The sequence below is a fragment of the Anopheles gambiae genome, chromosome 2, assembly GCF_943734735.2.
Source record: "Anopheles gambiae chromosome 2, idAnoGambNW_F1_1, whole genome shotgun sequence".
Classification (NCBI taxonomy): domain Eukaryota; kingdom Metazoa; phylum Arthropoda; class Insecta; order Diptera; family Culicidae; genus Anopheles; species Anopheles gambiae.
Window position 1 is genome coordinate 89,951,588 of NC_064601.1, and position 23,291 is coordinate 89,974,878.

A 23,291-nucleotide genomic window follows, 5' to 3' on the forward strand; every position below is an offset into this window, starting at 1 on the left:
ATGGGTTGGTGGGTAACAACAGCCTTTTGGTTTTGTTGTTGCTTTGTATTACAGAAAAAACAAATAAATGTTTGAAGCGTGCGATGATATGAAGAAGATAGACGGGTGTGGGGAAGTCTTTTGAGGCCTATCACATGATTTTGATGAAAACAAATGGAAATAACTAAGATACAAGATAAGGATGGAGAGGAAAGGGAGAGTTCATATTGCCGATGAAACAATCAAAAAATAATTTAAAAAAAACTAGCATAAATAATTCAAATTCAATTAAAGAAATTCATGAAATTTAGCAAAAGAGCATTGAGTCGGTACAAAAACAGTTAAACAATACCTAATTTAATGGTTTGAAATGAGATCAAAAACATAGCCGAACTATAAACAAAAAAACAGAGAGAAAACAGTTCTAATTTAGAAGAAAAATTAACAAAAATCAAAACAAAACTGTTTCAAACAAGAAATTGGAAAGGCTAATGCAAAGGAAAAAATGAACACAAAACTACAAAAAAAAAAGAAAATTGTCTCGAAAAAAGCAATGATTAGCAATTTAAAATTTACAATAAATTTGCTCAACAATAACAAAAACCAAATGCAAAATAAAAGGGAAAAAACAAAAACATCTTTTTCCTTCATTTAAACTCCAAAATTATGCCCATAAAACGCCAAACATATTCATATTAGTGGTGGGAGCTCGGAATCGGACCTACCCGATTCCGATTCCATGTTCGGAATCGATTCCGGAGTTGATTCCGATTCTGGAATCGATTCCGATTCCCGAGCCGATTCCGGAGCCGATTTCGTTGCCGATTCCGAAGCCGATTCCAGAACCGATTCCGGAGCCGATTCCGGTGCCGATTCCGGAGCCGATTCCTCGAGCCGATTCCGAAGTTGATTTCGAATTTGACTCCGTAGCCGATTCCAGAGTTGACTCCGGAGCCGATTCCCGAGTCGGCTCCAGAATCGATTCCGCGATCAGAATCGGCTCCGGAATCGGAATTGACTATTTTTATTGCGATGCCGAAGCTGAAGCCGATTCTAATATAGGAGCCAATTCCGATTCGAGAGTTGATTTCGAATCCGGAACCGATTCCGATTCCGGAGCCAATTCCGGAATCAATTATGGAGCCGATTCCGGAACCAATTCCGGAGTCAATTCCGTTCCCGGAATCGATTCCGGAAACTGATCCCGGACCTATTATCCGGAATCGATTCCAGAAAACTGCGGAGCTAGCCGGAATCGATTCCGACAAAAACTTCATTTTTCCCATTACTAGTATTTCTCCTCTTTGTGCTCTGCATCATTGACCATACTTATGTTCCTTGTTCTTCGTTCTCTACCTTTCTTCTCTTTCAATTTTCTTTTCTATCCCTCTCGCGCACAGAAGCGCACAATTTTCGTTCAAAATCGTTACAAGTAATCGTTAAGTTTGAAGGAGCCCGGGAGGGAAGGAAGTGCAAAAGGGAATGGTTGGAATTCAAAATAACCAAAAACCAAAGCGCACATAGCACACACACACACTTAAGCATCCCGAATGGTGGTGAGTCAACACAATTGCCAAAAACAAGCAGCATAAAGCGTAAGGGTAGAAGAAGGGAAGAAAAATAGAACCAACATGTAAATACGGCCACAAAACGGGACACGGAAGAAGCATAACCCAGATTGAAGGAGTAAACGAGATGAATGGAAGAGGGAAAAAAGGGGAAAGAGAAAGATGTATGCAAAAGCGAACGAAACAGAAGCGCTCGTTTGCTGATGCGACAGCATCGAAATGGCAAAGCGAGGAGTGAGCGAGCGAGAGACAGTACGATGTCATCATAGGAATGTTGTTATGGTAACACACACTCTCACTCGCTTACGCAGGCGCGCGCGCGCCCGCTCGCACACACAAGCGCTCAAAAGCCTTCTAAGCCTGCTCTAACGCGACACAGTGTGTGGCGTTGTCCTGTGGGGAGAGCTTACCTTCCACATTTCCAGCTGACAATGATGGTGGTGGTGGTGGAAGCCCTGTCGCCATCAGCACCGCCGCCGCACCGTTGATGGGCTGCTGGTGCTGTTGTGGTTGTTGCTGCTGCTGCTCCACGGCCGTATTTTCGATCGGTTGTAATGGATTCTTCTGCTGCTGGCACGCTGACAAATGCGTGATCGGGATCAATTTCTTATCGGCGGTTAGGCCGGTTTCGCCCGTCTCGCCACCGCCGATGCCGCTCGACATTATGCTAACCTTCTTCTCACGCAGCGATAATGATTCTTTCATCGTTTCGGGGACACACAAAAAAGGACACGATGCGCGACGTTGTTGTTGGTGGTCGTTTGCACAGCAAACGGTGAATTACACACACACACACACTTTACCACAGGGTCAGTGCACTTGATTTCGCATTGAAATGTGCAGCCACAGTTGATGCACCGTTTGATGTCTATTCGTTTATGTTGATTTTTCTTTTAAATTATGTTCAGCTCATTACCATCGGAATGTAGTTAGTTGTTTTCTTTAGCGTTTGTCTGGAAGAGAAAGACGGGCGCCTTATCACGTCCACTGATGGTGAGAGTACGATGGGCCCGATCGTTCGCGAAGAAGAGATTATTTCATTTCAGTTGTCGCGCCACAGCATACTTTTTTCTCCCTTCTTGCCAAATTGAAACCAATCGCTGCGAACGGCTCATACCACACGCACACACACACTAACACAAACACTGCGCACAGAACACATTAACACACACCAGCTTGCACAGAGGCGCCCATGAAGCACAGCCTACCGGAGGCTTGTGCTTATGCTGCGTGCGCTCACGCTTCCTTCCTCCTCCCAGGTACAAGAAACACACTGCACACACACACTCATACACAAGCACTCTGAACCCACTTTTGAGAACAGGTTTTTCTTACCTCACGGAAAAACTACACTGGCTTAAGAAAAACTGCACACACACACGCACAAATGCACTAAATCTTGCAGTTTGCTCCGTTTTATTTTACTGTAAAAATGCACGCGTTCGAGCCACACAGCAGGCAAATGGGATGCGAAGCCCTACTACGACCGGGACGCGCACTTTTCGCACCTGAACTGGGAGCCCCCTTGCCGCACCACGCCGCCGAGGGAAAATCAACGCAAACGACGCGACCGTAATTTTACCGATGATGTTGACGATGATGCCTTCTCGCGAAAAACTGAACCATAGTTTGCCTGGGGAGAGGAGTGTTCCGTCACACGCATTCACTGTACCAACAACGCCGGAACCGTACCGCCCGGGATCTTTCGCGATCGTGCGCGACGCACTTTACGAGAGCGATTGTGTGTGTTGCCCTGCTTCGCTTGGCAGTTGTGTTGCGGCGGGTTTACGGTTGTTTTTTTGAAAGTGACAGCTAGCGGACAGCTCCAAGCGCACGCTGGGGCGAACCGTGCGGACATGCGGAAGGGGAAATTTTTATTTCGGGGAAATAGTTTTCTATTTATTTTGCCTCCAATTTGTTGAAAATTAGTGGGTGAAGGCGTTTAACAAATTACCTATTATTTTAAACGGTATTTTAATGGTGTCTGTTGGTGATAAGAGTTTTATTTAATCTGGTTTCATTTATTTTTGAATATCCATTGGTAATTTTTTTTTTTATTGATTCAAGAATCGCTGCAGATTACGAGAAGCTCAATCGAGGACCAAAAAAGAGACGATTTTTTCATTTATTTATCATTATTAAAATCGTTGTAAAACAAATTCGCTTCAATTTTGCTGCAGTCGACCACTGTGTGCATCGAGCTCTAGTACTGCACAACTGACAGACGTGTGACAGTGCTGCCAGTTTACGCAGGGCATGAATAAATTTGAAATAACGGCTAGAACGCTTCGTCCTAGCCTGACAAAATCATTGTTTTATTTAGTAAAATAATGTCTAAATGTGCAGTTTTCACTTCATCAAGAATAAATACCAAATTCTCCTTCATGTCATATTGAATCCAATGCTAAAGTATTAAGTTTAAATGTATATTCCATCGGCCCCGTGCACGCGGAGTTGACCGTTGACGGTTGACCAAAGATTTTTGTTGGTTGTTTATGCTAGAAATTTGCAGCTAGTATTGCTCATTAGGTGCTTAGTGCAAAAACATTCGCAGTGTTTTATTTACTGCTATTTTATGCTATCAACATGATTGTAATGGTAGAATCCTTTTTTATCGAATCTTTATTTATTGTCTTAAAACGTGTGAGTATTGATGCTCTTTCACTCAGTTCCATTTACTTATGAGTAACAATTGAAGTTTGATTTCTTAAAAAAAGTATTTATTATAATTAATTTAAGGAATAAGTTTCCATTTTAAAACAGTAACTCAAAGAACGCAATCAACACTCAAATGACAAAATCAGGTTAATGTATCACAAAACAAAGAAACCAGTTAAGAACACGATTTGGTTAAAACTTACATCCATATGTTACGCTAGTTAAAATTGTTTCCCATCCTCACACTCCTCAATCCATCCGCTGATAGCTGCCCATAATACCGCGTGCACAGTACAGGAACGGTGACATGGCCGCAAACAGCAACCCGCCGCCCAGCCACGGCCGATGCACGATCCACGCAATCGAAACAATCACGAGCGCCACCGAAAACGACATCATGATGTTGGTCGACAGGGTAAAGTGAGTGTCGGGCAGGAACAGCCGCACGAGCCGGTGCTCCCTGGCCAGATGCTGCATGATCGTGGCACTGCAAATGGTGGCGAAAAACAGCAACATCCAGCCAATGAACCGTATGCCCCACGTGTTCATCCGTTGCTGCTGGTGCTCGAAGCGGAAGATTTCGTGCAGATTGTGCTCGCCCGGTTCGAGCAGCAGCACCTTGCGGAAGTGCGTCGATTCGTACGGTATTATTTTACCGTTTTCCAGCTTCCCCACCACGGTCACGTACGAGCCTTCCAGCCCGGCGTACGCAAACTGTATCCGTATGTCGCCGATTTCCGGGTTCCAAATGTCGTTACAGTGATAGTACAGCCCCGAGTGCATCCTCACCGATGGGTCTTCCGGTCGCGTGTCGGATGTGACCTCCTGGAAGGTTTTGAAGCGTTCCTTCGCTACGGCACCCAGCTCATAGGGGCCAACGTGCACGTGCTCGGACAGATGGACGGTGGAGTCGATCGGGAAGGACGTGGGATTATGATGCCCGGTGCGTATGTAGAAGCTGCGAGAGTCGACCAGTTCGTCGCGCCACTCTCTGTTGTAGAAGTACGATCTGTCCTCCGTCTCGACCGTTGCGACGGATTCACCGAAACGGTTTTCCCTACAAAAATGAACATAGGATAAGTTGATCTGATTTTGATTTGTTGCAAACGACATTTTCATACACTGTTTCCTCGACCCACTGGTACATCTGGACGCGTCTTTTCAGCTTCACCGCCTGCACCTGGATGTTGTAGTCCGGTTCGGTTAGCGGCTCACCCGTCGACAGCGCACCATTGAGATGAATCAAGCGTCCTTCGTATTGTTTTTCGTATGGCTCATCGGCTCGCACTGTGACTGCATCGTTCAGGGCCTCATCTAACGATAAAAGAATCCGAATCGTTCGACCCTACGGAAATTGCAGTGAGTAGTGTGAAACGATCTAGGAATTCTTCATTTTCTGCTACCCCTACCTCGTTCCAGATGAGGATGGTGGAGCCGGCTAGTAGCAGCACGGCACCGAACAGTGTTGCTACCCAGCAGGATTTGAGCGCATCTGTGAATCTCATCTTAAGCAGATTATTTTCCTGCTATTCACCACGGAACTGCAGAAAAGGCGGTGCATGGAAGGCGTAATCGCCCAACTTTTCACCGGTATGTTGTTTATTTTCGTTTTGATTGACATTCGCATGATTTGACGGCTCTTCGTTGTCAGCTGTCAGATGCCATAAAGTCGCACACAGTGGGTGATACTCGTTAAGGATTTTTAAATATTTTATAGCATTTCCGTTGGATTTCAGGAGAGTGCGAAAGAGGTTTTTGAAAAATTATGCTAGTTTTAACGACATTGACCTTTATTTTTTTATTAGAAGCGCTTTAAACAATTATTACAGTGTCTTTTACATACACCCATGGTGAAACAATGCTGCGGTATATATATTTTTATTATAAGAAGGAAGGATAAAACACATTATCAAATTAGAGAAATTAAATCAACGTTTCGGTTTAGAAATACAGCCTGAACTCATTGGTTGAACTTCAATTCCCTGCCATCTACGGAATATGTGCTTTTTAGTTGGCACGTTTTTCCATAAAAAAAAATGAAATTTTTCATGGCATGCCATGAGATTTTTGTGAAATTTCCAAAAAAAGGTTTTCCCATACAAAGGCATGCTTTTTAACTGAACTGTCAGCCAACTATAAAACGTTTAACTAAAAAGCATGCCAACTAAAAAGTGTTCAACTATTGATTATTCTTCTTATTCTTTGATTGATTCTACTTATGAAGTAAAGGGTCACATACGGATCCTAAAGCGTATTTCGCAAACCACTGCTCTTCTGGAACCCAGATAGGCTGGCCGTTGGAGCGTCTTTAAAATAAAGTATGATTCTGCTAAAAAAACACCTATGAAATTGTATTAGTTTAATCTAGTAGGCAGCAGTACTATGTGTATGCGAGTTACGGAATGATTCCACCCTTCAATGTCCCTCATTAAAATCTTATACCTTCCGGTTTTGCTATCCCATATCGAGTTTTTGCAGATCTTTATTTTAAACCGCATTTAAAATGCATCTAAATATTTGCCCTTTTTTTCGTTACTTCTTCAATAAAATCATCGATTCAATCAGTGCGGGTGTGCGCAATGAGATTAGCTAACACGCAAAGAATCTTTCTGAGCAAATATTCTTCACCGTGCAGTCTAACGCACTGGTGCAAGCAGGAGCGACAAGCAAATGCATACGAGAGAAAAAAAATAATTTGCTCGCTCTCTGTTTGAACACGATTTGCTCGGCGTGCGAAATTGCGAGAGTGCGCTGTAAAGTCCGCCGATGAGTGCAAGCAGGAAGGCTACACAAATTAGAGCGAACAGCAACGTGTTTCTCTCTCGGCAACGGTTTTGTTGCTTGGGAAGATGCCGTCCTCTCCTGCAGCTCGCTCACACTCTCGCGTTCTCTCGCTCTCTTCACAACAAAAAGAGAGAAAGAAAGAGATAGAGTGAGTATTAAGGTCTTCCACAGCGGTGCGTACTCTTAGTTGTTTCCCCTTACGCGAACGGAACGGATGTGTGTGCCCGTACTTGCGTGGCCAAAACTCATCGTTTCAGTGTTGTAGCGTTTGTTCATCTTGACTGCTGCTGCTGCTGCTGCTGTACCGTGTTATAGTCTGTTTTCACCCGGAGCGCAGGGAGCAAAAAGGGACCTGGTAGAAAGATGTTCGCCTCACCGTGTCTACACTAACGGGTGCGTGTGTGTATACAGTCAGTTTCTTCAGGAATCTTCTCGCACGGCCGGTACTAGCATTCTCGTCCTCTACACACGGTGCAAAGTGCGTCAGCAGCAGGAGAAATATCTTGAAGGTTATTTGCTTGAACATACAGCCACACACACTCACGCACACCCGCACGCCCGTACCGAGCACACGCAGCGTAGTGTGGAGGGTTTTGATTGATACGTGTGTCCTAATAAAAACAAAACACAAGTGCAAAACAGAGCAGGCCTCGCCAGTTCTCGCAGCGAAAGGCAGCACACCAGCGAGACGCAGCCCCCGTAGAAACGATTTCTTGCACGCAGGTCGTCACTATCAGGAAGTTGTGCAAAAGTGCTGTAGCGTGCGTGTGTGTGTTGTTTCTAATTGCAACAAATCTAAAGTGGAGAAGAAACAACAACGCAGCGAGAACGTGCAAATCCTCCTCTTGCCGGCTCCAAAGACGAAGCTGACGAAGCGTGTGTGTGTGCATGTTTTGCTGTGTGTGACTGTGTGTGTCTTCGTGGCCGCGAGTCTTGCGGCGGCGTAGAACCACGAAAACCACGTAGAACGGAATGGGAGAGGTAGAGCAAAACGGAGGAAGGAAGCGAAAATTGCATCAACAGATATGCAAGAGCAACAACAAAAGTGCATTTCTTAATACAAGTGTGCGCGCGTGTGGATGTGTGGATGAAGACGGGCACACTTAAGTGGTGTGTTGTGCAGCAAGTGCGCGGATTCTTCTTCTACAGCGAGATAGAAACGAGAGCAATCAGATGAGAAGAAGGAAAGAGAGATAGAGTGTGTGAGAGAGAGAGAGGGAAGAAGGGCGAGAAGCAAAAACGTCATCTTCATCAGCTGATGCTGCACAAGTGGTTTTTCTTGTGTGGTTGTGTTCGCTGTGCACCGACTACCGGGAAGGGAAAGGATTTGCTTTTCGCTTCCCTATCGTATTAGTGTACCTGTTTTTCGTCTTTAATTTTAAAATCAAATTCTTAATTATTTATTTTCAATGTTTTTCATGTTGTTTTTTTTTTCTTTTTCAATATTAAATAGCATTAAAAAAAACATAACTAGTAGCAGACCCCATCCTGTGTGAAAAGTGTGTCCCATGTGTATGGTGCAATAGTGCAATTGCGAATTCCCCCTCTTACCCCTTCCTACCCCTTACCGCGGGGGGAAGGTGCATAGTATCCGTGGCCGTCGTGTGTCTTTTTTCCGTGATTCGGTTGAACGCCTAGTAGTAGTAATCGTGGTGGTTAAATGTTCTTCGTTCGGTCCTCTCGATCAAAGCAATCCGTGCGCGTGTATGTGTCGCTGTGTGTGTTAGTGTATTGTTGTATACAGTGCGTTTTGGGGTGGTGAAGTGTGCATCTGAAGCTCAGAAGTAGCTCAAAAAAAGTTTGAAAAAGCTGTGAATTAAAAGGGTGAAAATTTGGTGTTGTTTTGTCCCCACCGAAGCGTGAAAATAGTAAGCGTGTGAAAACATCCCGGTTTTCCCGGTCCGATTTAATATAGTGCGATCCCGATCCCGAGCGCGCGGGTGGATTACGTGTCGTTTGTGCCGCTGCAAGAGCGAACACCCATGGCCCGGCTTATCCTCGTGTGGCTCGCCCTGTGCGCTGCCACCGTCCTTGCGAGCGGATCGGCCGTGCCGCCGTCGGCCTGGTCGTCGCGGGTGCACCGAACGGCCCGGGACACGATGGGCGATGGGCGGGACCACCATGCCGCCGCCCAGCCCCGCTCGATGCTGTCCTGCGACCGTGTCAACAACTTCTTCTCCTCCATCAATGTAACCGTCAGTCAAGGTAATGCCCCCACTGCCGCCTCTAGGTGGAGAGAAACAAAAAAAAAAAGAAAAAAAAACCGCGCCTGCATGTACGCTATACCGCATTACATTTCGGGTGTTTTAGCGTTACAAGATCCGGCACACGAGAGCGAAATCGATCGGAAATTATGCTTTTGATGGGTGTGAAGGGGGTTGTTTTTTTGTTGTTATTTTTTGGCATCACATTTCCGCAAATTCTTCTTAAACCACTTTTCCCCCTTTATTATTCTTTTTTGCCAGCCGTGTGTGGCAGACGTGCGCTGGTAGCAAGGAAGCGGAAATGAGTCATACTTTTTCCTTTTTTTTTTGTTTTTTTTTTTCACTTCGAGGAAAGTCGGAGGGGTGAAAACTTCTCTGTGTGTGTGATTTACTTAGTCCAGAGCCCTTAAGAATGCTTACCTGCTGCCTGCGGGGGTTCATACTCATAATCAGTGTGGTATATTGGAACGGAAAACATAACCCGGGAAATGGGCAAGGAGTGGCAGTTTCTGCTCGGGAAAATTGCATTGAAAATTTTACTTTCAATCAAAACTTTCGATTAAATCAGAAATGCCAGGAAAAATAATACAAAATGGTTTTACTGGAAAAGGGTTTCTTGTTCGTGCGATAGAATCAATCCTACTGCTGCAAAGGTTTGAAATATGTTGCGTGTCCTTTGACCTCTCTTTATTGCAAGGCTACGGGGATTGGAAAACGGGTGTCAAATTTGCACAATTTTTGTGATCGATTGCGTGACACCGGGAATGTCGGTGCTGGGTAAAACATAATATTCAAACAAATAAAAAATCTATAACCCGCTGAGTGGGAAATTCGTTCCCCTCTGTTCAGTATCGGATCCTTCAATTATGGCTTCATGTTGCTGCTGCTGCTGCTGCTATTGAATGATTGATATCTTCGAAAATAACCATCAGTAGCTCATGATTTACCTTTTTATATATATTTTGACTGTCACAAATTCTTTCAAAAAGAAATTCTTTCTTCGTTTTTTTTCTTCTTCTGTGGCGTAAATTCCTCCCTCATAATGTTGCGCATGTTGTAATCCTTGCCATTCAAAAAAGGGCGCAGGAGTGTCGGATCATCCCTTCCCTTTACGCTTTCAATTCCCCCCCCCCCCCTCCCCTAACGGTTGTCTCAAAATTGATTGCTGTCACGTGGCAGCGGAATGTTTTTTCTTTCGCTCCCCTCACAAACGCCCGGAACCTCGTGTTTGATGTTGAAGGGTCGAGCCGGTTGGTTTCGATTTTATGTTGCTCTTTAAATCGGCATTAAATGATTTGTAGAGTGGTAGGGTTTGTTTCATTTTACTGCTCGCAATGAGGGTTATGTTTTCAGCAGCATAAAGGTGTAGACATTGGCGATGTAACAAGCCGTTTATTATTCCATAATAAATGAGAACTAGAACGAAAAACGGCTCGAAAGTGTTAGGATACGGTAGCTGGCTTTGGACAATAAGGGGGAATATTTCGAATGAATCAGAATTCAGAGAAATGTGCTAATTTCACATAAAAGTGTATTTTGAGTGTCTTAGGTACTATCCATATCGTCTCAAACATTTTCGTAAAAATTTGAACGAAATTCGCTAAACTACTCCCATGCCTGTGAAAACAAACACATCATGATTGTTTGGAGCAATCAGGTGATTGGAGAATTGGCGGACCGATTTACCATCCAACGTCACAGGCCCCTAATCGCTGCGCCTAAAGACGGGAGGGACTGCAGTTGGAGTGAACGGCGCACCGAAATCACCGTTTTTGTTGTTGTTGCGATAAGATATTTTTAAAATGTTATTTTTTCGCCGCAACACACCGTGTGTGTCTGGGTTTAATGGTTTAATGGTTTAATGGTATAATCGTAATCACTCAAAGTTCAGATTAACAGTTCCACCTTCCACTGCCGATCGGGTCCTTATCGATGGAGCCCGCCTGTTACGTATATCGGTCATGATTAGCGAACGTGTTCTTTAGATAAGCGAACGGACGAAACGGAACCAGACAGAGACAGTGGTGTGTTTTGGTTCGATTGGTTGGTTGGTTTTGTTTTAAAGCGTTGCTGGACGCTTTTGCTAATCAAACCAGGATCTACGCTTTTAATCAACCTGCACGATTCGCCCCGATATCGTGCGATAGGTGTGAGAAATGTAAATTTCAGTTTGTTTATCAGCCCGAATTCAATCTTGGGTGGTAGTCAAGTGGTTCTCAGTTTCGATTTCCAACTCAATCCTGTGCCGTTTTTAGAAATGGCAATTCTTCGGCAAGCAAATTTGGGGCAGTATAATCCGTAAGGTTACAACCCCTTAGAACAAACCAATTGCCTGGAGCTATGTGGATTAGGAGCAACAAAAAAAAGGGGCGAAATTGGAATGCTTTGGCATTTCTTCCTCAATTTTCAGCTTATCCCCCACGCAGCTTGACTCGCAAAAGGTCAGCACACCGGTACGAAAGGCCGCAGAATCCCTTTCCCAAGCCGGCTGGCATGCTCTTAATCAATGTGGCCTAAAGCCTAGAGGAGGGCTACGTCGTCGTCTTGCCCTGCCTTGCTGGTGTGTGGTGTGTCAATCCGAAATTGATTGCAAAAGAAGCGGGACAAAAAAATATGGGACCTGTGCTCTGGGTCAATAGATTCACTGATCCGGGCTGAACCGGCAGGAAGCGGCTCTCATTCGTGCGGAAATCTCCTGGAAAAGCTCAATGGTTGCATGGATGAAGTTATTGCTCGTTTTTTTAAAGAGATTGCGAGAACCGGAAGGGATGCTGCTGCTGTGGGGAAGATAAATGTCAACTTCTTTCCCTGGACGGTTGGTACACTAGGGGTGTGTTCTCTGGGGCGCACCGAGAACTCCGATCCGATTCTGACTTCGGCAAAATCGAAACCACTAGTTCTACACGGAGTTGGAGTCACTTGGAGTCGTCTCGTGTCGTCCGGAGTCAGAAGCGTCCTGTGTCAGCTGAAGCCGAGCGGAGTCGGAGTCGTCCGGAGTTGTCCGGAGTCAGTGGGAGTTAGAGTCGGAAAAGCCTGACCATAAAAACATTGTCTCTGGCTGATTCCGGACGGCCTCAACTCCAGTAGACTTTGACCTCGGGTGACTTTGGCAGATTCCCGACGACTCTGAATGACTCCGAACGATTCTGGATGTTTCTGGATGACTCCGAAAAACTCCGGATGACTCCAGACGACTCCGGATGACTACGAACGACTCGGAATGTCCGGCTCTAGACGACTTCAAACGGATAATGGTAGACGGGTATACCTTCCGGAGCCGGGTCCAACATTTTTGGAATCGGATCGGAGTCTCCTCCAGATTTTTGCTAACTTTACCCATCACTATGGTACACCACCCCAAGTCAAGGTTGGACGACCTTTTCTCCCCCCCCCCCCCTCATTTGACTCCTGTACCCGTAGGTTTGAAACATTTTCCGAACGCCTTCCTTTATATCTTTCCAGCAGTTGTGCCACAGTATGGGTTGGGGTTAGATTTTTACTCCATTTCAATCACACCCTGCCTTCCTTGGGCTGGTTTCATTCAAAACTAACAACTTGCGTACGGCCAGCAAGCACCTCCACGCTCCGAGGAGCATCCGGGATCAAACGGAAAAGAAGGGTGCCCTGGTGCTGCTACCTGACCGATTCCCGCCTCACAGCATACGCTTTGCTTCATCGAAACCAAACCCTGCCCCTAGTCCCGCATCCCGCTTATCGTGTCCCCGTTCGGGTGCATTTTCCACCTTTAAATACACTTGTTTTCGGTAGATAATGGGACGGTCGGGCTGCGACCGGGATAGGAAAGGATTCCAGCACACCATACCTTTCCCGGGCCTTTGCCCGGCGTGTTGGTTGTGCTTATCTGTGCGCACCTTTAGGTTTTTTCTTTCTTTGTGTATGTGTGTCTGTGTTTAGTTTTCCTTTTCCTCTACAACCTTACAGCCCTTACAGCACACACGAATAGTTTCCCTTTCTTTGCTCACCGTTCGCGTAGCAAATGCCCCCTTTCTTTCCGTTTTAGTGACCCTTGTTTTGATGTTTGATCCCATTTCTCACTTTGCTCATCTCGACTCTTTTAACAACAATACAACAGGACTGTACACGGGCTCCTAAGGGTCGTTGGTGTTGGCCTTCCGATACGGTGGGTTTTGTTTTCTTTGTTAATTAGATAATACATCTTATGATGTGTGTTGCTTTTACTAGAATTACAACACGACCCATGTGGATTACTCCATTCAGTTTGTTTGTCGTTTCGATTTATATTTGCGTTTGTAATGCTTCTATTGCTGGTTTTAAGCTATTATGATGTTATTACTATTTAGAGGGATTGTTTTTGATGTCTTGAAGAGTTTTTCCAATTATAGAATTTACTTTTTAAATGGACAACTCCTCATTTTATGTAGTATGAACTATGATTTATTGATGTTTTTAGTGTATTACTGGAGAAACATTTTTGCGCAATGTTTTTCGCTTAAATTCCGTACCTTGAGACTGTTCATTGATAATTTTCTTGAACAAGACCCGACGCGAAACACGACAACGTTCGGTATGCTTCATCAAATCTGTGCGCCACTAGAAATCTCTCCGCACTGCTGCAGCATACCTTTCCGACATCCACAGCAGAAACCACTCTTGAGCCGAATTTCCAAGCCCTTGGCAGCACACTGGGTGCACCCGCCTTTTAATGACCGCTTTTCGGCACAGGTCAATTGATTTCGTCTGAGGATATGGCTCGGCTTCGTTCGTTCGTTCTTTCTTGTTCATTCTTTTGCTTGCCCACACGGCTTAACTGCTCAAGCTCAAGCTCAATAACCAAGAATAGAATGGAGAGCACCACCGGCGTCCGGCAAAGGTGAGTTAGCGCAAGGTATGAGCAACACACTGTGAGGACTTCATGCTCCAAACCCAGGCCCAGGACCTCCCGGTGCGCCAAAAAGCATGGGCCTCCGCTCCCTTTTGCGTGTTTCGGACTGAAATGAAGGGCCCTTTACCATGGACGGTCCTCCGTGTTGTGCGCCTTTTGTGTAAATGGTGTCCTGTTCTGTTTGCTGCGCCCACTCGCTGTGGGAAGCACATGGACACACACACACACACGCACGCAAGGGGAAATAGAGCAATAAAAATTGATTTTACGACTTTTTTGCAGAGCGCCTTGTGTGTGTGTGTGTGTGTGGATGACGATGGTGATGATGATGATGATGCTGTTCAGAAGGCAGCCCCAGTAGTGCGGGAGTGCGCCGTTGTGCATTTGCCGGACAGTCTCTCCCGGATCGGGTCATCGTGAAGGGCTATCCTTTGTTGTTTGCTGGAGTGTTTTTTTGTTTTGTTTTTCCTTCTGTCGTTCTATTCTTCATTAGATGTCGCTAGACAGAAGGCGCAACTACATAAAAGCGTCCAGGGGTTTTTGTTTTTCGGGAAAGCTCGTACCATCCAGGCGTTGAGCGATAGAGAGGAACAGCGTCATCGAAAAGTAGGGCCAGCTTGTGATGTAAAAACCTGACCTTCATCGTCTGCTCCAGTATCTCCTAATCCTTGGAGAGTCTACAGAAAGAATCTTTAAATGAAAAGATTCCTTCTAAGGGTAGGTCTTCGAGGTTTCACATTGCTTTAGCTGAGAGTCTAAGAAGTTGCAAATTACTTACGCTCCTATGAGCTGCCGTTAGCAGTTCTAACACATTGAGACACAAACATAAGTTGGACCTTCCGACGAATGATGCAACGTTTTTGATATTGTTTCATGCGATCTGAGTTAGATAGGTTAGAGGGTAGGGTTGCCTCAAGCGTTGTGCTGTTGTTATTTGATGTTGCCTTTGTGCCGTTACATTCTCCGAATGTAACACACAAAAACCACCAACCTCTTGTGGGTTGCTATCCGTCGCCAACGGTAGTCCCCCACGATCCACTTGTCCAATTTCCGAAAGTGCTTGTGGCACACTCTCGCTATCATCCGCAGTTACAAGAAAGAATGTCACCGCCTTCGGAGAAACATGCGCCCAAAACAATACACGATCTTTCCTAACCTTTGATTGCTTTGGCCCGGGTTGTGACCTATTATTAGGTTACGAGCCGCAGACAGGAATGTAGAATTGCGTTCTTTTGGAGCACACACACCAAACCAAGCTTGCTGTCAATAATTAAGACACTCCGCGTGTCCGTTTGTTGGCAACATACAGCTTGCCCTTCTGTCATCTGTCGCTCGCCATTCACCCTTTTTACTTTTTAGTGACGAGTGACGACTCGTGGGTGTAACGAAAATAGACGCTCTGCCAAACCCTTTTCCATCCGGTCACATCCGGTTTTGCAGGGGGAGTAATGTCCCTTAGTAGAATCCCGGCCGTTGCCATGGTACAAGCGGGCGAACTCGGTTTGTTTAGTTCGCTGCTAAAATAACTACGAAACAGCATAGGAGTATGCGGAGCAGAAGCATACGGGACGGTTCCGGTTGTGAATCATCGGGCACCGGGTGCTGATCGGCGAATGATCGAGGTGCAGAAAAAAGGGTTCGTTGCAAAGGGAGGGCCTAGAACCATGTGCAGTTGATTAAATGCCGCTTGCATTAACTACGCAGAAAGGGTACGACCGTTGGACCGTTTGTTGGCATCAGTCGCATCTCAATAATTAGAACTTCTTTGACCTTTCTTGGGGCAAGCGTTGTTATTCCTTCACCATTCCAGTAAATGTGAACCTAATGTGCCTAAAGGTAATGAGCATCTGATTCAAATCGAAGGCAGAACGGCACCCACAAAACTCTCTCTCTCCTTACTTTACAATAGTCGTGTCTGAGCACGTGTGCTGCATTCGCGCAACCGAGCGTTGTAATGTTCGTCGCTTGCCGCAGATACGCATCAGCACGGCAAGCACATTTTGCACATTGATATCAAAAAGCCTGTTCTAATTGTGGCCCCATCGGGAACCTGGAATGATAAGAACGTCAGGCCCCAGCGCCTGTTGAGAGCCGCCGCATCATTCACCTCCCATTATCACACCATGCTACACCAACCGTCCAAGAAGACGGGTTCCAATAAACAACGAACTTTGTGATCATATCGGGACAAGAAGCGGCCGCAGGGCCGCCGTCCCAGCAGCTATGACACATGAAATGTTTGTAAACAGTGCGCTCCAAACTGCCCCGTTGTGTGATGTGCTGCGTGTCCCGTCCCGTCGACTGCAATCATCGCATGCCGAAGACGTGGCGGCTCGTGGAGCTTCTCCTTGTTGTTAGGTCCCTGCGGGTTGGCGCTTGCCTTGACGCTTTCTTTGGTTTGGCGGAGGCAATTCTTATTCTGATTGGGATTGGGGTTTCAGGTGTTTCCCTTTATTAAGAAGGATTTTTATTATTATTTTCTGACAAATGTTAGTGTCTTTTGCAGGCGATCGTGTTCACTTCATCAGCTGTAATCTTCCTCCTGCACAAAAAAAACCCCACTCATCGTTTGCATGCACATCGCACGCTTCTTACCATATCTTATCGACAACCATTGCTGATAACCGGCCCCCGTGCTCCGGTTTGTTTACATTCAAGAGCTGTATGTGCTGGAATGAAAAGAAGCAGCCTTCCCCCGGCAGGCCGAGAGTGCCAGTAATCGCAACAAGGGAGCAACAACAACAACAACAAAAAATGGATCACACGTAGGGTTGATAAGGGCGTCCGAGAAGGCGGCGCCCACCAACGACCACTGCGACAACTTGTCGTAGGTCGTCAACGGGGTTTTGCTTTTTTTTCGGAGGCCTGTGAGGCGTTTGCTTTCAATGCGACCAGATACGTTTTCCGATTATGCTCTGCCAGCCAGACAGCCAGCCAGCATGGTAAGATCCGGCAAAAAAAAATCAAACATAAATCAAACAGCTTCTCAAGACGGCGTGACGGGTGACTCATCCATACACTCCGTCATATATGGGGGGCCCTTTTTTTGCCTTCCAAATGTGGCACGGCCACGGCTCGTCGTTTTCAATTCATTCATCACGAGTGTATGTGCCCTTTTCGAAACTGTATGGTGGTAGGTGAGCTGGGCAGGAAGGATTGATAGCTCACGAGAGTGCTCGGTGTTGCACCGCAACGAGGACAGCCAGTTTTGTCCGCGTGACAACCGCCTAGTGGACCCGAACGAGATTCGCTCTGTTCGTTACCGATGGATTAAGGGCAGGTGCCCACGGCATAAGCAAACCCCTTGGAGAGGCAGTGAGAGAGGGTTTGTGGGTGGCCAGCGGCTGCCACGGATATACCAATGTCGTTTTTGGCGTAACAAAGCGTTCGTTTGTGGCGATAAAATGCATTTCGTACTCTGTAGTATTGCGCGCGAGCGCGCGCAGGCTTTCGTGGAGGCTGGTTTTGTTATTGGGTGCTGTAAATTCCACCCGCCTAGAGGAGAGAGAGAGCTGAAAGAGCTGGAAGCTATGGCGCAGTGTTTTGTGGCTGCCAGTGCTCAGTGATCAAGCCATAGCTTGGATAGATATATTGGTGCCTTGGTTACGGTACAATAAAAACTACCTTTTTGGTGCGGTATCTTAATCTTGGTTACCTGTTTTCGTCCGGGGGAAGATTCGATGGTACTGGAATAAAGAGAGAGAGAGAGAGAGAGAGAGAGAGAGAGAGAGAGAGAGAGAGAGAGAGAGAGAGAGAGAGAGAGAGAGAGAGAGAGAGTTACGAATAAGATAGCTTCAAATCGTGTCTGTTTAATCAATCTTTTTGTGATTTGAATTATTCGCTCGTAATCGTATACGGTTTGACCTTCATTTCAAAGATCCAGTTGAATTTCAAACTTTTTAAATGCTATAAAAAGCACTGATTTATTATTAAACCTTCATTACTTCTTATCATTCCACAATTTCTTGGAGTTGCCTCTTTGCTGCTAATCAAAACACCGGGGTAAAATAAACACCACCGACTAAACGGATCTGCCCGGGGCGTTTTTAATGGCCGCCCCCTCCCACCCCAATGGCAGGTAATCCTCGGCTAGTTTCCCTTCACGCACTAGACGCGTTTTTGTTCCAATAAAATCAGCTGCCAGCACTGGTGCCAGTCACGGGAGTTTCACCCGGCAATGGGAGTGCAATGTATTTATATCAATTTATGAGTTGCGAGCATAAACATTTATGATCTCGTTGTTTTATGACGTTCCACCAGCGCCGCTTGGGATGAGGACGAGGAAACAATCGCTGTGGCGAGAGGTTCTAGTTTTGAGGCCTACCCGCTGCCTGTTAGCAGTGGGTTTTATTGCTCCGGTGAACGAGTCGAACGTATTTTGAAGGGTGGGAGAGAAAAAAAACTAAAGTTTCTGTGTGCATCAGAACTTCCTGTTGTGTGTTCATTCTTTTTTCTTCATCCAGGAAGCTTTTGATGGGTACAGCAGCAGAAGGAGAGCGCAGAGGATGCTTGGGAGGGTTTGAAGAAAGGAATTAATCTTCTATAGTATACTGGACGTCTAAAGGGGACCTAAGTTTCCTAAGTTTGAGAAGGAAAAACGTGCGGTAAGATGCTGCAATAACCTTAAAATGCTGCGTGGGAAAATAAAACTAGATAAGCGACTGATGTGTGTGTGTGTGTGTCTGAAGAGCATTTTTGTCTCGTGAGTCATTTCAGTTTGTCTATTCTCTAGGTTTCGGTGTAAATTCTTGATATTTGGAGAAGCATCAACATGTCAAGGTCATGCACTAAATCGCCTTGGAGCAGCTCGTCATTGAGCTATTTACCTTTGCTTCTGTTTACCTTGTGGCAATTGAAATACGAACAAATTTTCATCCAAACAAGGGCACACGTGCCAACGCGAATTTCGTACTTTTCCTGGAAGTTCGTCTAATCGTGCAGCTCGTTAATGGAGAAAGCCTAGGCCCACACTTTCTTCGAATAAGCTTTTTCGTGCCTAAATCTTCAAACTGGAGTGTTGCACACTTACTGTTGTACAGCCTATTACATCATGTTATCGATTAAAGCTTCTCCGTAAGTGTTTGCGATCCCAGGACCATTCGTAAATCACCCTTAAAACACAGCGCTACAGTTCGATTTTGTCTGTGTGTTTGTGTTTTGAGAAAATCAATTGGAACACACCATACCCGTCACGTGTGTGCGAATGGCTGATGTGGATGCTACAGTTCCTGGGTTAATGGAATTTTCAGCGCCTGCAACCATACCACCTAGGCCTGGCAACGAATTTGCAACGAAATCGGTTTTTGGCGGCGGAGAAGACCAGCCAAAAATGAATGGGTTAATGCTCGCCCATTCATTAAATCGATACACCGAAGTGGGAAGGCAATTAAAATTTTGTTCAAGGTGGTGTGCTATACCTAGGGGTATTGCTGAAACAATTCCAATAGTTGCGAGTCTGTTTTTGTGTCTGTTTCAACGAATTGTAAGCGCATTAGCGCACCAAACACTTCAGGCATTCTGAACCGAAAGCACTCCCACAAACACACGTTAGCGGAAAGCATACATTTATTCATTCACACCTCCGCATTCTCGCTGGGTTGATGGTTGCGATTGGAAGAGGGGGTTCAGAAACATTACTCTGCCCTTTTTCCTGGGATCTGGATCGTGGGTTTTGCAATTGGGCCGCTTCCCAGCAATATATGCTTACTCCAAAAAAGCTGCACTAATTATCAGCAGCCAGGGCAGCGCCAGATCCATTGATTGACGTTGTATTTCGCCACGGTTGAAATGTCTCGGTGAAACGCACGGTGGTTTTAGGGTGTTCAAGTGCGCTTAAAATAGAACCTGACGTGTCCCGATCGCCGGCGGGGTCACTTCGCCTATCGATTCCGCCTGCTGTGTTTGCTCAATCGTAGCTCAATCGATGATCCTACCAGCCGCTAGTGTGTAACCTAAGTGTGTGCCCCTAGAATCCAGCAGATATGGCCACATCATCGCGTCGATTGACTTCAACCGGATGGTGAGTTACTCAACGCCGCTTTCCAGGAATCGATACGGCCGCTCCCTAATCCTGCTTACGCTTTCGAGTGGTGGCAGTAGTAGTAGTTGTTTACCGTAGGTTTATTTACATTTTTAGCAGTTTTGTTTCTAATTTGCGCTGCTCGGCTGGCAGGTGACCACGGCACACATTTCCTGTGTTTACCGTGCCAGAGAGCAGTAGCAGTTCCAGTAGGTACAGGAAGTGGATGCTTGATGCTGATGATGGTTTCGATATGGCCTGGGAATGGCTTGGTAGCGTTGACTCAGTACCTCTGATCTCCTTCCCGCTGGTAGGGTTAGCGTGTGCTAATCGTTGTACGCTACTCTGACTAACTCCGAGGCGTGCGTTGTGTTTCTAAAATAAATGTTTTTCCGGCAATTGGAACAATGAAAAGAAGGGGAAGCACTCTCAGCGGTAGTTAAGAGGAATTTAATTTTAAAACAAAACTGCAAACAGAGCTCAAACTCGCTGGAAAAATGGAGCGTTCCGTAAACGACGTTGTGGTGCTTCCTGAATCACCTGCAACCTCGGTTTGCTTTTTTAGTTTTAATTTTATTAATATACCTTCCACCAGAGGGACGAGGGACTACCGGTTTCATTCCGCTTGATTTCGCCTTTCGCACATTTCCAGCAGAAAAGGGGCAAGCCAATCCGCTGGGAGATGATTTCAAAAATTAAAACATTGTATCGAAATTAAGACTGACGTTTCGTTTAATTTGCCATCCGGTGCCGCTGTCCGTGGTTTTGCATCCGATGGTCGGTCTGGCGCGCTGTTGCTGCTGCCGGTGGTGGTTATGGTGTTTGGTTTTTGCAATTTTTTTTTGGTTGGTGTGCTGCGGTTAATTTACTCTCATTTGGATTTTCTGCCCCTTGCTTTTTTGCAGCTTGGCTTCGGACACTTGCCTTGTATGGGCATAATGATAAATTTGTATGCCTTTTTATTGCACTGAAATGTGATATCCAATATCCATAAACGGGGTGGTGTCGTGTGTATGTGTGTGTGTGTGTGCGCAGCGTCTGTGTTGTTGTCTGAGACGAGGGAGCGGGTGGTTCTTTTTTTTTGGTTAAATAACGATCATAAAATTCAGCAATATCCTTTTCCGTGAGTGCCGCTTGCGCAGTTTCCGCAAGCCACAAGCGGACGTATGGCATGCAAATTTCTTCCCCAAAACCAGTGTGCGTGTGTGTGTGTGTTTGTGAACATGTTGTAGCAAGCCCCATTCCAGACTCCAGGCCTGGCGTGTTGCAGTTTGCGAAACGAAACTGTTTGCGATCGATATATTTCACGGGCCGTGTGCGCAGTGCCGGGACCACACGAAAACCGGCTCTATAGCGTAGCATCACGAATCCTGGCACAACAAAAAAGAGTGAGACATAGTTGCGCAAAAAAAAAAACATGATATGCAAAAGCGGCACCCTCAAAAATTGTCACAGTAAGCTGAGCCTGTGAACGGGCCAAAATCATCATAATCGGTCAGAATCGACGAGCAATTTTGCAGACTTTGGTAGGTCGAGTTTTGGTCGAAACTGTAGAAGAGGAAGCGAAAGGAGCAACAACAAGCAAACCAGGTCGGGATTTGCATTAATGATCTGCTGCTGCAGCACTGCCAAGGGGAGCTCTGTGTATGCCCAGACACAACCAGATCCGGTTCTTTTTTTGCATTGGTGTCGCGATTTTTGAGATCCGCTTTTTGGGGCCGCGCGTGTGTGTGCGTCCTTGGCTAAACAATATTTCCAGCACCCACGAGCGCTTTTGATGCCTTTTGGGTGTTGCGAGATGAGGATGTGTTGCACGAAATTGGTGGCCAATTGCAGCGCGCAACGCTCGTTAGAAAGCTTGCGAGCTGCAATTTGATATGTGCCCGAAAATAGGAAAGCCACCCTGCATGCGTGGCCATCAAAGAGTCGGTGCATTCCGGAGCGTTCACTTCAATCGTACTGAGCCGTGTGCGCCCCGAGTGTTGGTGAAGAAGATTGAAAGGTTGTCATCCCATCCAGCCGGCCCCCAGACCAGACTAGCGAGCAAGGGGAGAGCTGCTTTTGAATGCAATTTCGTCGCATTCGTGCTATTCAATAGGTGCATCGTGCTCTGTGATGAGATTGATTTTACTTGTGCACGTGTGTGTGTGTGTGAGATTGTCTGTGCATATCATCGAATGCTTCGGTGCTCTCGTTTGAAGATGACACACTCTATCTGTGGAACGGCGCTCCGCCCTTTGGTGAAGGACTATGGTGTGTTTTATACTTTTCGACATTGCGTCGGTAGGCGACGCTCGATGACAAAAGATCCAGAGAAAGGGTGAGAGGACCAGGGAGAGCGATTGGAATTTCGTTTAAAGCTCTTCCCTCTCTGTCTCTGAGGACGTGAATCTAATCAAGGGCTTTTCAAATGGGGGTGCGTCTAGAATGGTGCGCTGTCTGTTGTTGCTGGGCGCACCTTTTCCGAGTCATCTGCCCGGCAGGTATGCTCTGAGGGTCCTTGCGTGCATCATTGCACAGCTTTTGATGAATTTCTGTTCGATGTGCTCGCTGCGATTTGTGTCGCTGGGGTTTTTGGGATTGAAACAGACGAAAGGGTTAATGAAGTAACCAGCAGACAATCGAAGAACAGAAATGAGAATTGGCAATCGAACGGAAAGATTGAATATTGCTGAAAATGTATTCCAATACGATCTTGTCATTACAGCTTCATCTTTGCTAGCGTACGTTCCATTCGTGTTTTTTCTTCATGCTTGCACCTAAATTGCTACACTTTTCCCATATCGGTTTCCATCGGCTGGGCCCGATCGCGTGTCTGTTTGGAAGGCGCTAACTCGCACCGCAAATCTCCCGAAACACTCACCGGAATCAACGGCAACCGTTTGTGGCTCGTTAGTGTTTGACGCTTCGGAACAACCGCACGACCACTTAACGGCGCCCAGCCTAGCATGGTGGCGTGCGAGAGAGGCACCTGCTTTGTCTAATGTTTCATGGTTGGTTAAGTTTTTCGCGCTTGCACGCGTGTCTTTTTTGGTGTCGAGTGTGTGAGAAAGGAGGTCTAATATGCCGGGCTACACTAATATGAACATAATATGCATTTGTGGTGACATACAGGGGAGGGAAATGATTTGCTACTGTAATTGGGCTTTTGATATGATTAGAATTAAATGAATGCTTTTGGGGTTTTGGGGTGGTTAGTTTGTCACGCAATCTGA

At 46.0% G+C, this 23,291-nt stretch overlaps 3 protein-coding genes across 9 annotated transcripts in view; 1 reads left to right on the plus strand and 2 right to left on the minus strand.

Moving 5' to 3' along the window:
- Positions 1-3,338, minus strand: part of LOC1276462 (protein ECT2) — an 82,716-nt gene extending 79,378 nt beyond the window's left edge. For 2 of the 6 annotated variants that reach the window (XM_061644111.1, XM_061644110.1), the window contains exon 1: positions 1,958-3,338. In XM_061644111.1, the coding sequence (XP_061500095.1) occupies positions 1,958-2,252 (295 nt within the window). In that variant the 5' untranslated portion in view covers positions 2,253-3,338. The remainder of the gene's footprint in view (positions 1-1,957) is intronic. The other 4 variants (XM_061644109.1, XM_061644108.1, XM_061644113.1 and 1 more) reach the window with 2 other exon arrangements.
- An 813-nt stretch (positions 3,339-4,151) lies between these two features.
- On the minus strand, positions 4,152-5,826 carry LOC1276464 (transmembrane protein 43 homolog). The gene is made up of 3 exons (XM_315811.5): positions 5,615-5,826; positions 5,327-5,550; positions 4,152-5,262 (listed from the first exon to the last, which is right to left on the minus strand). Exons 1-3 carry the CDS (start codon positions 5,708-5,710, stop codon positions 4,455-4,457), a joined length of 1,128 nt encoding a protein of 375 aa, XP_315811.2. The 5' UTR covers positions 5,711-5,826; the 3' UTR covers positions 4,152-4,454.
- A 1,349-nt stretch (positions 5,827-7,175) lies between these two features.
- Positions 7,176-23,291, plus strand: part of LOC1276466 (division abnormally delayed protein) — a 129,118-nt gene continuing 113,002 nt past the window's right edge. The window contains exons 1-2 of one of the 2 annotated variants that reach the window (XM_003435681.2): positions 7,176-7,498; positions 8,443-9,194. In XM_003435681.2, the coding sequence (XP_003435729.2) occupies positions 8,972-9,194 (223 nt within the window). In that variant the 5' untranslated portion in view covers positions 7,176-7,498; positions 8,443-8,971. The remainder of the gene's footprint in view (positions 7,499-8,442; positions 9,195-23,291) is intronic. The other variant, XM_315813.5, reaches the window with a different exon arrangement.